This window comes from Photinus pyralis, unplaced genomic scaffold (genome assembly GCF_008802855.1).
Source record: "Photinus pyralis isolate 1611_PpyrPB1 unplaced genomic scaffold, Ppyr1.3 Ppyr1.4_LG4, whole genome shotgun sequence".
Lineage (NCBI taxonomy): Eukaryota > Metazoa > Arthropoda > Insecta > Coleoptera > Lampyridae > Photinus > Photinus pyralis.
In genome coordinates, this window is record NW_022170511.1 from 38,902,046 (window position 1) to 38,914,630 (window position 12,585).

Genomic DNA, 12,585 nt, shown 5'->3' on the forward strand with positions numbered 1-12,585 from the left:
TGAGAGCGAGCCACCCTGTAGTGAGTAATTTACGTGTTGTCAGCCTAATTTCCTTAATACCCATAGATTTTTAACCTGCACGATTAAATTGAGATATGAGAGGTGCGTGTAACTGTTGTAAAATTGTGGAAATACTAACTTAAAAGAACCTAATTTCCGATTTACGCATTGGAAATAGCACTTAGGACATCCTGTATGTAAAATGTCTCAATTTATTTAATAGGACCTGGAGGAATTTTGTTCAAAAAGACACAAAATTGAAAAATTTTTTTAATTGTCATTGTAACTGCTTCTAACTGCTCAGTTTATTTCCTACTTCGGTCTCAGTTGGATCTACTGTTTGTTGTGTGCGATTTGAGTTGCTTTATTTGTGGTGACTCCATATCGGCAGCATTAAGGAAGAGTAAGGTGGCCTTTTGTAAAATGTTTCAAATGCATACGGACATCCGCGAAGCAGCAACTGTCTTTTCAAACCCCTCCTCCATTCATGAAGAAGTGGAGAAACACGGTGCTAAGTCTTTCTTGAGGTGGTACTCAGCAAAGCAGAAGGAGTCGTCTCTTAAGAGCTGTCGCCATGAATGCTTCCTGAAATCTGTGTGCGCAGTAAAGCCAGATATTTCGTCCCTCCCACGATCCGAGGGAACAGCACGCAGTTTTCAAGTGTACCAGTTCCAGCAGTGGCTGGAGAATGACATCTCCCCCGATGGGGATGAGAGAGAGATCACAACCACCTGGTACCAGTCCTCACAACGAAGAACCACCTGAAGAAATACTCAACTGTATTTTCTGCAGATGCACGACAGAATTCTGCGAGATAGGTTTGCAAAAAGGGCTCCAAGTATGCTCAACCATCTGTCACAATTGCCACGGAAATGGGATACTTCTCCAGGAAGAGGATGAGCGGGAAGAGGACATAGACGATGTCGAAATCGTGGATGTTTTACCTCCATCTCGCCCGAAGAAGCTCAAAAGGTCCACGTCCACTACTCATGATACCGATAAATCCATGACGTCCATTATTTCAATCTATACTTTTTTATAACTTTCTTTGCTAATATTTTATTACGTACGTAAGATTTTATCATGCAATAATTATTAAACTGGATTGCTATTTATTGTTCTTATATCAGAAATAGAGGTTAAAATGAAAAATAGCAAGAGTGTAGGTGATAAAAGATTTCAGGAAATTTTAAAAAGTCTGTAACTTTTGACCGGTTAACGATAATTTGGGAAGGAGCTATATTTTCGAAAATTAAGTTTTCCTCATATTTTCTCAGATCATCGGTTCATAAGATATGAAGGAATGTTTGATGGAAAACGTGAGGTAAAAACCAATTTTTCAAATATTTCCGACCTTCCGGGGCGTACCTATATTTCGGAAACGGATGGGAATTTCGAAAAAGTGTATATAACCAAAATTGTAGGTAGATAATTTTATGAGCCTTCATTTTGATCATAAACAACGCACGGTTTTCAAGATATCAGCCAAAAAATATTGACCTTTGCGCCCCTCCCACCGAGAAGGCTCCAGTGGGAATCCTGTGGACGTTGAGTATGGTTACCTCCTAAGGGGTTCAAACAAGGTTCTGAAGTCAAACATTCCGCTTCCAATCATACCGGGCATTTTCATTCGTTGCCTGGACTACTAGTAAGGTTGCTTCAAAAGTACTCGTATGTATCTACTATCAGTACAGGTAATTACACACGTACCATACGATACGATACCAAAAACGAACGCCAACTCTCCTTTGAATACTTATTTCGGATATAGGCAACTGGTCTCCGATAGAACGTTATCCATAGTGTTCAGCAACGTTTTTATTGTAAAATATTTTTTTTTAATGCAATGCTTAAAACGCTAGTGTATAATACACTATCCGAATATTAATATTTTCATTATTTAAAGCTCGCTTGATGGACTGGATAAAACAAAGGAGAAGTGATTAAGAAATGTAAATGTGATCAGGTGTAATAGAAACCTACTTAGATTGCCGACGGAGCCGTCAGATGCAATAGATGGTAAATACACCACTTTTACATTTAATTAAGATTCAATTATGGATCGAAATTGCTTTTAGGTGTAATTAAATTAAAATCAACCTCTTCCGCGTAATGAAAACGGCACAATACAGATTTTTCTGGCGAGATTAAAATAGAAGATAATCAATAAATTTAGCTTTATGAAAGCTTAATTACTTACGGAGGTACAACCTTAATTTGATTACGGTTTCGCAAAAAAAACCCTAATCGTAAATCGCGCGATTGGTGGAAATTTCAGTTATACTCGTTACAGATTTGCATCAGTTCGCCGCATCTGATTGAATTGCCAATACACATGGGAAACGCCTAATTTCATGCAAATACCATAAGCCCGGATTGCGAAACGGTAAATGTACGTTCGTAAATTTCGTTCCTTGATTGTACTTACGTGCGGCGCTGTAATAAACGAAGGCAACAAGTGAAAACAAAATCTACACAAAATATGATAAGCTTTACTTTACAATTTGAATAAATACATATGTATTAATTACAAGATACGTTACCATTAAAAGCCAACAATGAAACAGTATAATTTTTTTGAGTTTAAGCTTACAATTTTGAATTGTCAAGAGCTCCAAATTACTTACACAGATGAAAAAGATATGTAGAACATTTTTATTTTACCAAAAAACTTAAATAATATCGTAAACGCAAACTAACTTTATATACAATATCACCTGTACTTTGATTAAAATTATATAATCATCTGCATTATGTATAATATATTAAGGGGTTGGGCAGCGTTTTAGGCTGCGTCATTCATAATAAAAATATCACTATTGACGTTCGTGTCATATTGTCAAAAGTCTTGCTTGTTGCAAAGCGTGCACACAGTGGTCCCAATAATACATCGGCGATTAAAAGCACATAATCTTACAGCACACTGATATTTTCGTTGATAAAAACCTCCGGTGGTTGTTGAAACCACTGACATTGTACACCGATCACCAATCAATTAAAGGCGCCGTTAGCCCAGAAGGGGATCTTTCAAGTGACTGCAGTTGGGATGATCATCGCTGACGTCAGGTCATTACACTGTGTAACTTGTGCAAATTGGTTAATGTTGTTATATCTCCCGGTTGAAGCCGTAGCGCCTCCCTATAGCTTGCTGCAGCTTCCGTATATTTTCCGTTTAAATGCAAAATAGCTCCAAGGTTCGTGTGTCCCCTGGCGTCCTGAAACAAGAACGAGAAAAGCGAAATTTAGTAACATCCGCATTTTCGCATCAACGTTAAAATTTAAAGGTAAGTAATGATATTTATATTTTATTATATTTTCATGTGCAGGAAATGTGTATAATCTCGGGAGATTTCACAGATTCCGCCGTTCTTTCCTATTGACTTTACCTCGGTAAATATTTATGTTTATCCCCTTTCTAGTGTATACTTGGGAACGCCGGTTTTATTTAAATAAATTATACAGTAGGTGCATACTTTTGAATATTCAATTCGCTTTGCCCCCTATTACTACCGTGTTTCACAGCTCGACACGCGCTATGCGGTTAGAACCGAAGGGCGATTTTCGATTTTATTACGAAAATTCGTAGAAATACTCTTAAAGTAATGTCAGAGTAAAAGCAGTTGGCACCACTGTAGAAAACGAATTTAAAAGATAGAAGTTCCCGTATTTGGCATACAAAAACAGGGTATAATAAATTAGGAACTAAAAATTTAAAAAAACAAAAACAAGTTGTTGCCTGTAGTACGGCAGTTAGTGCAGAACACCATAAATGGTGGCAAATAATAACAACGAAAATAGTATAAACAATAACTAAGATTGATGATCAAATGTTACTGTTAAAGCTTTAAATTATATAAACATTGTCAAGAAAATTCTTGATCTGGAGCGTTGGAAACGTTATCCCTATCAGGGGGGTATTGCAATCATTTCCACGGTAATTAATTCATTTAGCGGTCATATGCATAATATTACCTATACATAGTGCTCACAGTTAAGGTACTCGGGTCCCTATGCAGGTTTTTAAATTAGAAAAGCTGAATTTACTGTGTCCTTTTACAAAATTGTACATACAGAATGTATATTTATTGAACGTTACGTTATGAAATCGACTTCTAAATCGATAATTGCATATTAACTTACGTTTAATTACATATATCTGCAAATTATACTTACTATTCATCTAATTATCGTGCGAGATATGTATATACGTAGATTTGTCAGATTATTTTATTAACGAGCCTATAAATAAATGACCTCCTTATCATATCGAGTAATTAAAGTGTCATTAACCTTTAGGGTTATTAGTAATTAATACTTTTGGAGATATCACACGAAATTTTTCCTAAAACCGAGAGCTACTGTAGGAGACGTAGTTCAGACAAAATGGCTGCCCCATTATACAGCAGAGGGAAGACACATCGCGCGATCCCAGTGATATTTTTCAACATGCCAAATGTAGCTATCTTATGTAATGTATTCTGCGAGCTATTGAAACAATTTTCTACATGATCTTGAATATGCTGCGGCATCAGGAAAACTTTCCCCCACTTCCCTCTTCGTAGACCACACCAAAGAGGTGATAGAGGACGAGGCGGATGTGACGTAATCTTTCCGAGGCTGACTAAAATTCGAAATTATTTTTAAAACTCACCATTTGGTCAAAATTACACGAGAAAGAGTTTTTGGGTAACTTCTGAGCTGAAAAAGTTCAATCACGTACTAATTATAAGGTGGAGATATGCCTTATGCCCAATATGAATACAGCTTACACAAAATTACTAAATTTAAATTTTAATATTGGAACACTATTGGAATACGAGTATTTTAAAGATTCATGATCACAAAAGAATATTTTACAGAGCGTTTAGTAGTTCTTCATATACAGCCCTAGTAACATAGTTCCGTATAAAAAGCGTTTATTGTAGACTAAAACCCTACGTATATAATACGCATAAATGTCCGGCGAATATTGCCATATTCAAAAATGACATTTTTCGGTTTTTTGGCCACAAATTTGCTATTTTTAGAACTAAAAAACTAAAGTTCACCCTATATAATAATGTTTTTTTTTTAAATTCTGTAAGACAAGAATTTTTGGGCCAACTTTGCCGCCCCCTAAAATCTGCCGCCCTAGCCTCCAGCCTACTCAGCCTGTTGGTAAATCCGCCACTGGCGATCATAACCTTTAACTTAATACAAACCTTTTCCAAAAAGTAGTGAAATATCTTGGTCATCTGGTTTCAGAGAATGGAGTGACAGTGGAGCTCGTGCTCCGGTGCATAGCTTAGCTACCCTAGAAGAGAAGGAGATTTCGTATTGGATGGACGCCAGAAATGTTCGAATGGGAGCTGTACTATCTCAAATGCAAGATGGAATCCAGAGAGTCATCGGAAATTTGAGTAAAGTTGTCTCTAAACCGGAAAGCAATTACTGTGTCACCCGAAGGGAACTGCTAGCATTCACCAAGTCGATCGAACATCTCCATATAATATATGACAAGAAGTTCCACGTAAGGACCGATCATACCGCATTGCGATGATTATTGCCATGTAAGAGCCCAGAAGGCCAAGAAGCCAGGTGGTTGGAAAGACTTCGTAACAAAATACCGCGCGGGACGAAATCATCCTGAGGATTGTGGACACCGCTCACAACTGGACCACAAATATGAAGGCCAACAATGTACTCCACTTGTGAATGATAATTGGGCACCCCGAGAACTCCGGACGGCTCAGGAAAGGAACGCATGACTATGACAATGGGTAAGTACTTATCAAAAGTTGTGTCCGACCACCATTATTGGTCATTGGGATCAATATCTGCATTTGTTCCTTATGGCGAACCATTCTGCGAAGTTATTTCGCGCATTTGACCGATATTTTAAATCGGCTTCCCCTCGTTAAAATGCCTTCAGACTTCAGACGAAATTAAACTTCGCGCTCCTGTTATATAAATAACTATTTCAGTAGTGGTCTTCGTTGGACCATTTCTATCGTTGCTATTTAGATCGCGCATTAAAGGCGCACCCGGAATCTTTGCATCACAAAAACTCCCCCTGTCGCTAGAAGTCAGCTTCAAGAACAGTTCAAGTTCCATTCTATTTCTGCAACAAAATTCCATCCAATAAACTCGCGCCCAAAAATTCATCCACACAAAAGCCCTCCCAACAGTTCCACCGAAGGGTTCGCTCACCAAAGTAGAAACGAAAATCCTCTAATTTTCCCATAAAAAACGTGTACCTTACAAATTTGTTCGAAAATGTGAATATAGGTACCGGTTGCTCAATTTTATTTTGATTTCTTCAGTTTTAAGCACGCAACCAACTTTTATTCTTTCCCCTTGGTATACATGCGTGTGCCTTCTTCTGGAAAACCCTCGTATCATGAGGTCAGAATTTCGTGAATTTTAATTCCATTAAATAATTAATAACTACCCCTCCATCGAGTATTATTAACACGAGACCAGGCTTGGAATTTTTAATTAAGAGTGAGTGAACGAAATTTTTTGGGTCTCATAAAAAACATCTTTATTAAGCTTGACCTATTTACAAACTCGGAACCTGACTAATTAAATTTATGTCTAATCCGCGATATAAAAACGAAATTAATAAAGGGTTGCTTAAAAGTGTGTCAAGTTGATACCGCCAATTAATAAAAAGACCTTTCGATAGAAACGGAAAAACTTGCAGCGCCAGGAGAAATTTTAATTAGTCGCATATTAGAAATTTACATAGAACTCCCTGAGGAGTAATTAACGAAATGCAAATCCGTTCACAGTATTTACGCTCAAGAGTCAATGCATTTAACATCACCCTCCGTTGAACGTTACTTAAAGTTTCCAAACAACCGGATGTGCAATTGCATTGTTGTCTCCCGCGGCGCTGTGATAATTAACACCTCAGAAATTAAATCCATTCTCCCTTTATTATCAAAAGCGTAATTCGAAAGCTACTTCATTAGGTATTATTTTAAGATTGTCATTCTCGTACCGATACAAAGTAAACATCTTTGTGTTTGCACTACTTCAATGGCGATATGCAAGAAGTGCTCTTTAATTAAACTTGAGAGCGAAAGACGGCATTTTGGTCACTAATTGGAAAGCATTTCCATTTCTGATGCTGGCTATGTTAATAGCTACATTTCAGTTTACAGCAAGTGATATGAGAATCTTCAAACAAAATAATTATTAGAACACGAGTTAGTACACTTAGAAGTAACACCGTTTCTTAAAATCTTAAATTCTAAACTGATCTTTTGGAACATCCTGTATACCTGGAATACATTTCCACTATACTATCTCACAACAAATTAATATACAAATAACGTAATTGACTTAAGTGTTTAAATGTGGAGCGACTGTGATCGGTATATCTCCGGATTTCTCCACTGTACTTTTATTTGGAATAGTATCCTGGGCATAGTGACAAAAAAATGCTGGTACGAAGAATTTGATTTATCTATACTAATCATCTCGCGGGGACAATTCAGGAAGAGGCAAGAAAACGTTTTGTTCGTTCGAAAACCGGAAGCTATTTCTTTAGCTCATGCAGTCAGCTGCAATAGAAAAGGATAGATCCACAATCAAAGAAAAACTGAGGCAATTGAAAGTCCTATGGATAACAGGAAAATTTTCTGTGGTGAGCAGATATCACCTGCGCACGCCCTGCCCAAAAGCTTTTTAGTAGTTAAGAATATGTGTACCAAATTTGGTTCCAATCGGTTTAAAGTACATTATTATTCAATTTATTTTACAAAAACACCCGCTATTTTACTTTGTGGTATTTTAGCGGCGCTTGTTTTCCTAGGGTGTACCGATTGGCGCTAATGGTCGCCACAGTACCCCCTTCTCAGTGACTACCTAATTCTTGTAGTCGCGGAAACGTACAGGCGGTTTGGTTTTCCTCCCTACTCGAGTTGTTAGAAGACGAAAATGATCTTCCGGTGCAGTTTTTTCATTTTTCATCGCTGGCGTGGCTTCTGGGTAGGAAAGCGGGTTTCAGAGGATCAATTGCAACGTTAACACTTTTACCATTAAATGAAATAGTGCGCTTGATTATTTCATGAGGTACGGTGTAGTTGTTGAAGCGGCTTCGTACTGCGTCAACTCCTGTGTAAATGTTTGTAGCTCTGGATGTACAAAAATTGCTGTTTTTCCATGTCGTGATATTGGGCATGGACGAATTTCACGTAGAAGACCGTTTTGCGGTTTATTCAAGCTACTGTTCCAATAGTTATTGGTGAGACTAGGACGACTAGGAATTGCAATTCAATGGGGTAATGTCTCGTAAATATACTAGGAAGTTTGTCAAGGGGGTCATAATTTTGATCTTCTATGTATAATTTTATATGCTTTCCAAGTTTTATTCAAAATATTATAATAAGTACCCTAATTTCCTACATCACTGTCGTTTCATATAAAATTACCTCAATTTTGTAAATAGCAGGAAGAGAATAAAGGCGCACGTTTGTTTTGAACATTGACGATAAGGTAACTTTAATTCATTTCCATACCCTTCCATCAAAATATGATTTATTTTGACACAAAGGATACAGACCTTTTTGTTTAAAAGCACTAAAGCAAACGTTTACTTTCGAAAATTTCATACAAGAGAGAGGGTGAAAGTAAAGTGAAATTTTGATTGCTTTGTAAGAGATTAAAAAGTTGTTTAAGATATCAAAGACCGCTATTTGTCATTCATGACAAAGCAGCGAAGTTTATTCAGTACCGGGTTCACTTTAATTATAATTTTCCGTACGTTAAGGAATTTTCGACGCTAATGTTTAATTAAAAAAACGCATTAGGGGAATTACTGTTTCGTATTACGTTTGGGTTTAAATTGATTGGCCAAAGGAATGAAAAATGTCAAAACGAGATTAAACTATTGATTCTATCGCATGGGCTCTTTATTAAGAAAGAAAGGGGAAAAATATTTTTCATAAATGTAAGGAACGGGCGGTGCTTTATGGGCGAGTTTCAGAACTGAAATATTCATATTTCATGGGCGTTGTTCTTAATACATAAGAAAGCTATTTGAACCCTTCTCAATTTTGCTACCTTTTATCCGGAAACCCTTTCTTATGATATCAAAAAGAATACAGCGATCACCGTTTAGATATTCGCCATTTCTAACTTGTGGCTTTTATATCCCTGACGCGCCCGTAATTTGTAATATTCTAACGCCTTTCCGATTTTCCGCAAAAAAGGATGACAACGAAATTAATTACGTTTTATCAACACGGTTTATATAAGGCAAGATTTATGGGTTGTAGATGTTTGGAAACTACGTAATGGGGATAGATAACTGTTACTTCGCAAGGAACTATCCCGATATACCTTTATTTGTGTTGGCGTCTGGGTAGCTCTTATCAACAAAAGTTAAACGCGGAGATGTTTGGTTTCAACTCAACTAATTCAACTAGCTAAAACCAATTATTTGAGAACTATCGGTGTTTACCCCCAATTTATGATAAATTTTCCAGTAAATAGGTGGATTCCTTGCCCCAACTTTCTGGAGCTCATCACTCATCCTCGCCGACGCAAATTTGGTTAATTATGAAATTTTAAATTGGGGAACAACGGCGCTCACAAGTATTTATTCAACTTCACACCCTGAGAGTTCGCTTAACTCGCCCTAAGGGTTGCTTGCGGAACTTTACCACTCAACTTTCTAGTTTTCAAGCAGTAATTTGTTCTTTTGTTTCAGGACTAGTTCATAATAATACTTCAATACGACACAAAATTTGCGCACCACAATTAACCGATATAGCAAAACTAAAGTGCATTTCATGATGTATAAATGCGGAAATGGACTCGATAAGATAATTTTATTCATTAGGGATGAGTTTCTGCTTGTCAGAAGACTTCTCTATCTTAGAGTACTGAAGGGTTACCTACGATTCCGTTGCATTGTTTACCTTAATTGTAGTTGTAGTTGGTAGTTTTAAGAGTTGAAATAGTTGTATGCTTTTGAAAGAGAGTTATTGAATACAAGGATGTCCCCTTTATTTAAACGAGGGAAGACTATACATTACGTTAATCTACTTTTGTAGTTCTATATTAATTACGCAAAGTAATTAAAAGTTATTTTATTATTGAAGTGAGTTTAATTTGAGAAATATACCAAATACGATGTAACTATTGAATAACGATTAACTTAATTTAAATATGTGTAGTGGTACTTAATGGTTGAGAATGTAAAAAATCAGAATTCTTTAAAAACAAGGAATTTTAAAACAAACATATACAAAACCAATATAGACGGATTCTATTCACCAAAAACAACCCCTTCAATTGCGTTTTTCAATTCGTTCTTTTATTACCCGTAAACAGTACATTATAAGGAAAAAAACTAATTACTTATTTTCGAGAAAATAAACCCCATATATAGTACAGTCAATCTGGCACAAATTTGTGGAAAAAAATACCTTGTAACTTTTTTTTGCATAAATCATTCAAGTTGCCTTAGAAAAACTCCAAAAATCTGGGATGGTTCCGTGGGGCAATTTTGAGAAAACTCAAAAAGTTTTTGGATCCGATTTATCTCGAAAACGATCAGTTTTTTAAAAAAAATTATTGAACAAAAAATGTCGTGGACATTGTTATCTACAACTTTTGTCGTTAAGCGGCTGCTCTAACATGAAAAATGAATGAAATAGATGGCGCCAAAGTCACCAAAAAACGGTTTTTCTACTTTTTTTCCTCACAATTGCAAATGAAAAAGTTATTGGCCGTGAAAAAACCTACAAAATGCATATACACTTTTTTTACGTACAATGGACCGTTGCTAAGTTACAGTGGGAATGATTTAAAATATTGTATTGTAGTTGTAGAAGTTAAATGGAGTTGTGCGTTACCCTGTGCGTTTAGTAATGGAAAAAGTTCATGAAGAATTTAAAAATAAAAGAAATAATAAGTAAACATATTTTTTTTAACTCAATAAGACAAGACTATCATTTATTGATCATACAAAATCGAAGAAAAACCAATTTTATCAACGTGGCTGGTTTCTTTTCTGTCTTTGCTTTTTTTCGGTGGCTGTTTCCACGATTTTACTCCAATATGGATGCTGTTGATGAATTTGACGTTGATCCTGCAACACTTGAGTCAGACTCTTTATTTATTGACATTGGAGTCTAGTGGCGACTTGAGAAGGGTAGGTCAAGTCAACATCTTGCGAGGAAATAGTATATTAAGATACAAGTGTATAATCAAGTCTTTAAAGCACGCGCAACGAGTTTAAGGGCACGACGCAAAGCGGAGTGCCTTTAACGTTGCAAGTGCTTTAAAGACCAATTATACACGTGTATCTTATAGTATTTTTTATTATACCTGCAGTATAATTTAAAAATAGGAAATACAATGAAGTCATATTGACGTTATACTCGAATACATGTCTAATGAAGTGGGCTGGGTGTTCGTAATTTCACGATTGCCATGGAAATGTCACTTGACGTTTGCTTATAAAAATCATCGTCTTGGTAAATTAAACGATTTCCATTGAAAAAGATAATACACCGTCCATTAAATCGGTTGTTGTAAAATCTAAACAAACGTTGGTAGGTGTAAAATCCAACTCCAGTAAAGCCTATTATAAAGAATATGAAAAGTTGTTTCCATGGATGAATAGGAAGTTACTTATGAATAAAGTCTTAAATTAATCGATAATGCTGGCATATATGAAGGAAATGTCAAAGGTATTTAAATCTTCTATATTTTGGTGCATTCATTCAAAACTTCAAAGCAATGCTGCTATTAAAAAGTGGAACAGATTTGGAAGCATACCCTAAATTACGCGCGTTTGTGAAAGTTTCAACCAAAGGATAGGTACAAAAGCCAAAGAAATGTTCTGCATTTACAGAAAGCGACCTAAGAAAATTTTTTATTTCATCCAGATGACAGTTTCAAAAGTCATACTTGAAGTATCGTTACTTAGCAACTTTAAAGCACGTGTGTTTTAAAGGCCTTTTTTCGCACGCATTTGAGTGTTTAAAACGGAGATTGTGATTCAGGTATTTCGGTGAAAAAGTAGAAAAACCGTTTTTTAGTAACTTTGGCGCCATCCATTTAATTCTTTTTCACGTTAGAGCATCCGCCCAATGACAAAAGTTGTAGACAAAATGTCCACAACATTTTTTGTTCAATGAAATTTTTTCAAAAACTCACCGTTTTCGAGATAAATCGAATCCAAAAACTTTTTGAGTTTTATCAAAATTGCCCCACGGTACCATCCCGGATTTTTGGAGTTAAGCTTTTCTAAGACAACTTTAACGATGTATGCAAAAAAAAGTTATAAGGTATTTTTTTCCAAAAACGACACTTTTTCGTGCCAGATTTACCGTACTAATAGGCTGTTTGTTAAAATGCGGCAAAAAGTCGAGTATTCTATGAATTCTTTGGATGATTTTTGAAAAAGCACTTTGTTCCGGAGATACAAGGTGAAAAAAGTTGATATCTTGATATCTTTCGTCCGTCACGAGTGATCACGTTTTTAATTTGTTTAGGTATTATTCCTACGGGTGACGTTAATCTTATCTTAATAATAATTGTTAAATCACTAGTTAGAGGATTTAAAAAGAAAACAATCTCTAA

The 12,585-nt window shown here is 36.0% G+C and overlaps 1 protein-coding gene across 1 annotated transcript in view; it reads right to left on the minus strand.

Annotated features, from left to right (window-relative positions):
• Nucleotides 1–2,779: 2,779 nt before the first annotated feature.
• LOC116168040 (protein O-mannosyl-transferase TMTC2) overlaps nucleotides 2,780–12,585 on the minus strand; it is a 184,275-nt gene continuing 174,469 nt past the window's right edge. Inside the window, exon 10 of the mRNA XM_031483693.1 lies at nucleotides 2,780–3,215. Within this exon, the coding sequence (XP_031339553.1) occupies nucleotides 3,063–3,215 (153 nt within the window). The 3' untranslated portion in view covers nucleotides 2,780–3,062. The remainder of the gene's footprint in view (nucleotides 3,216–12,585) is intronic.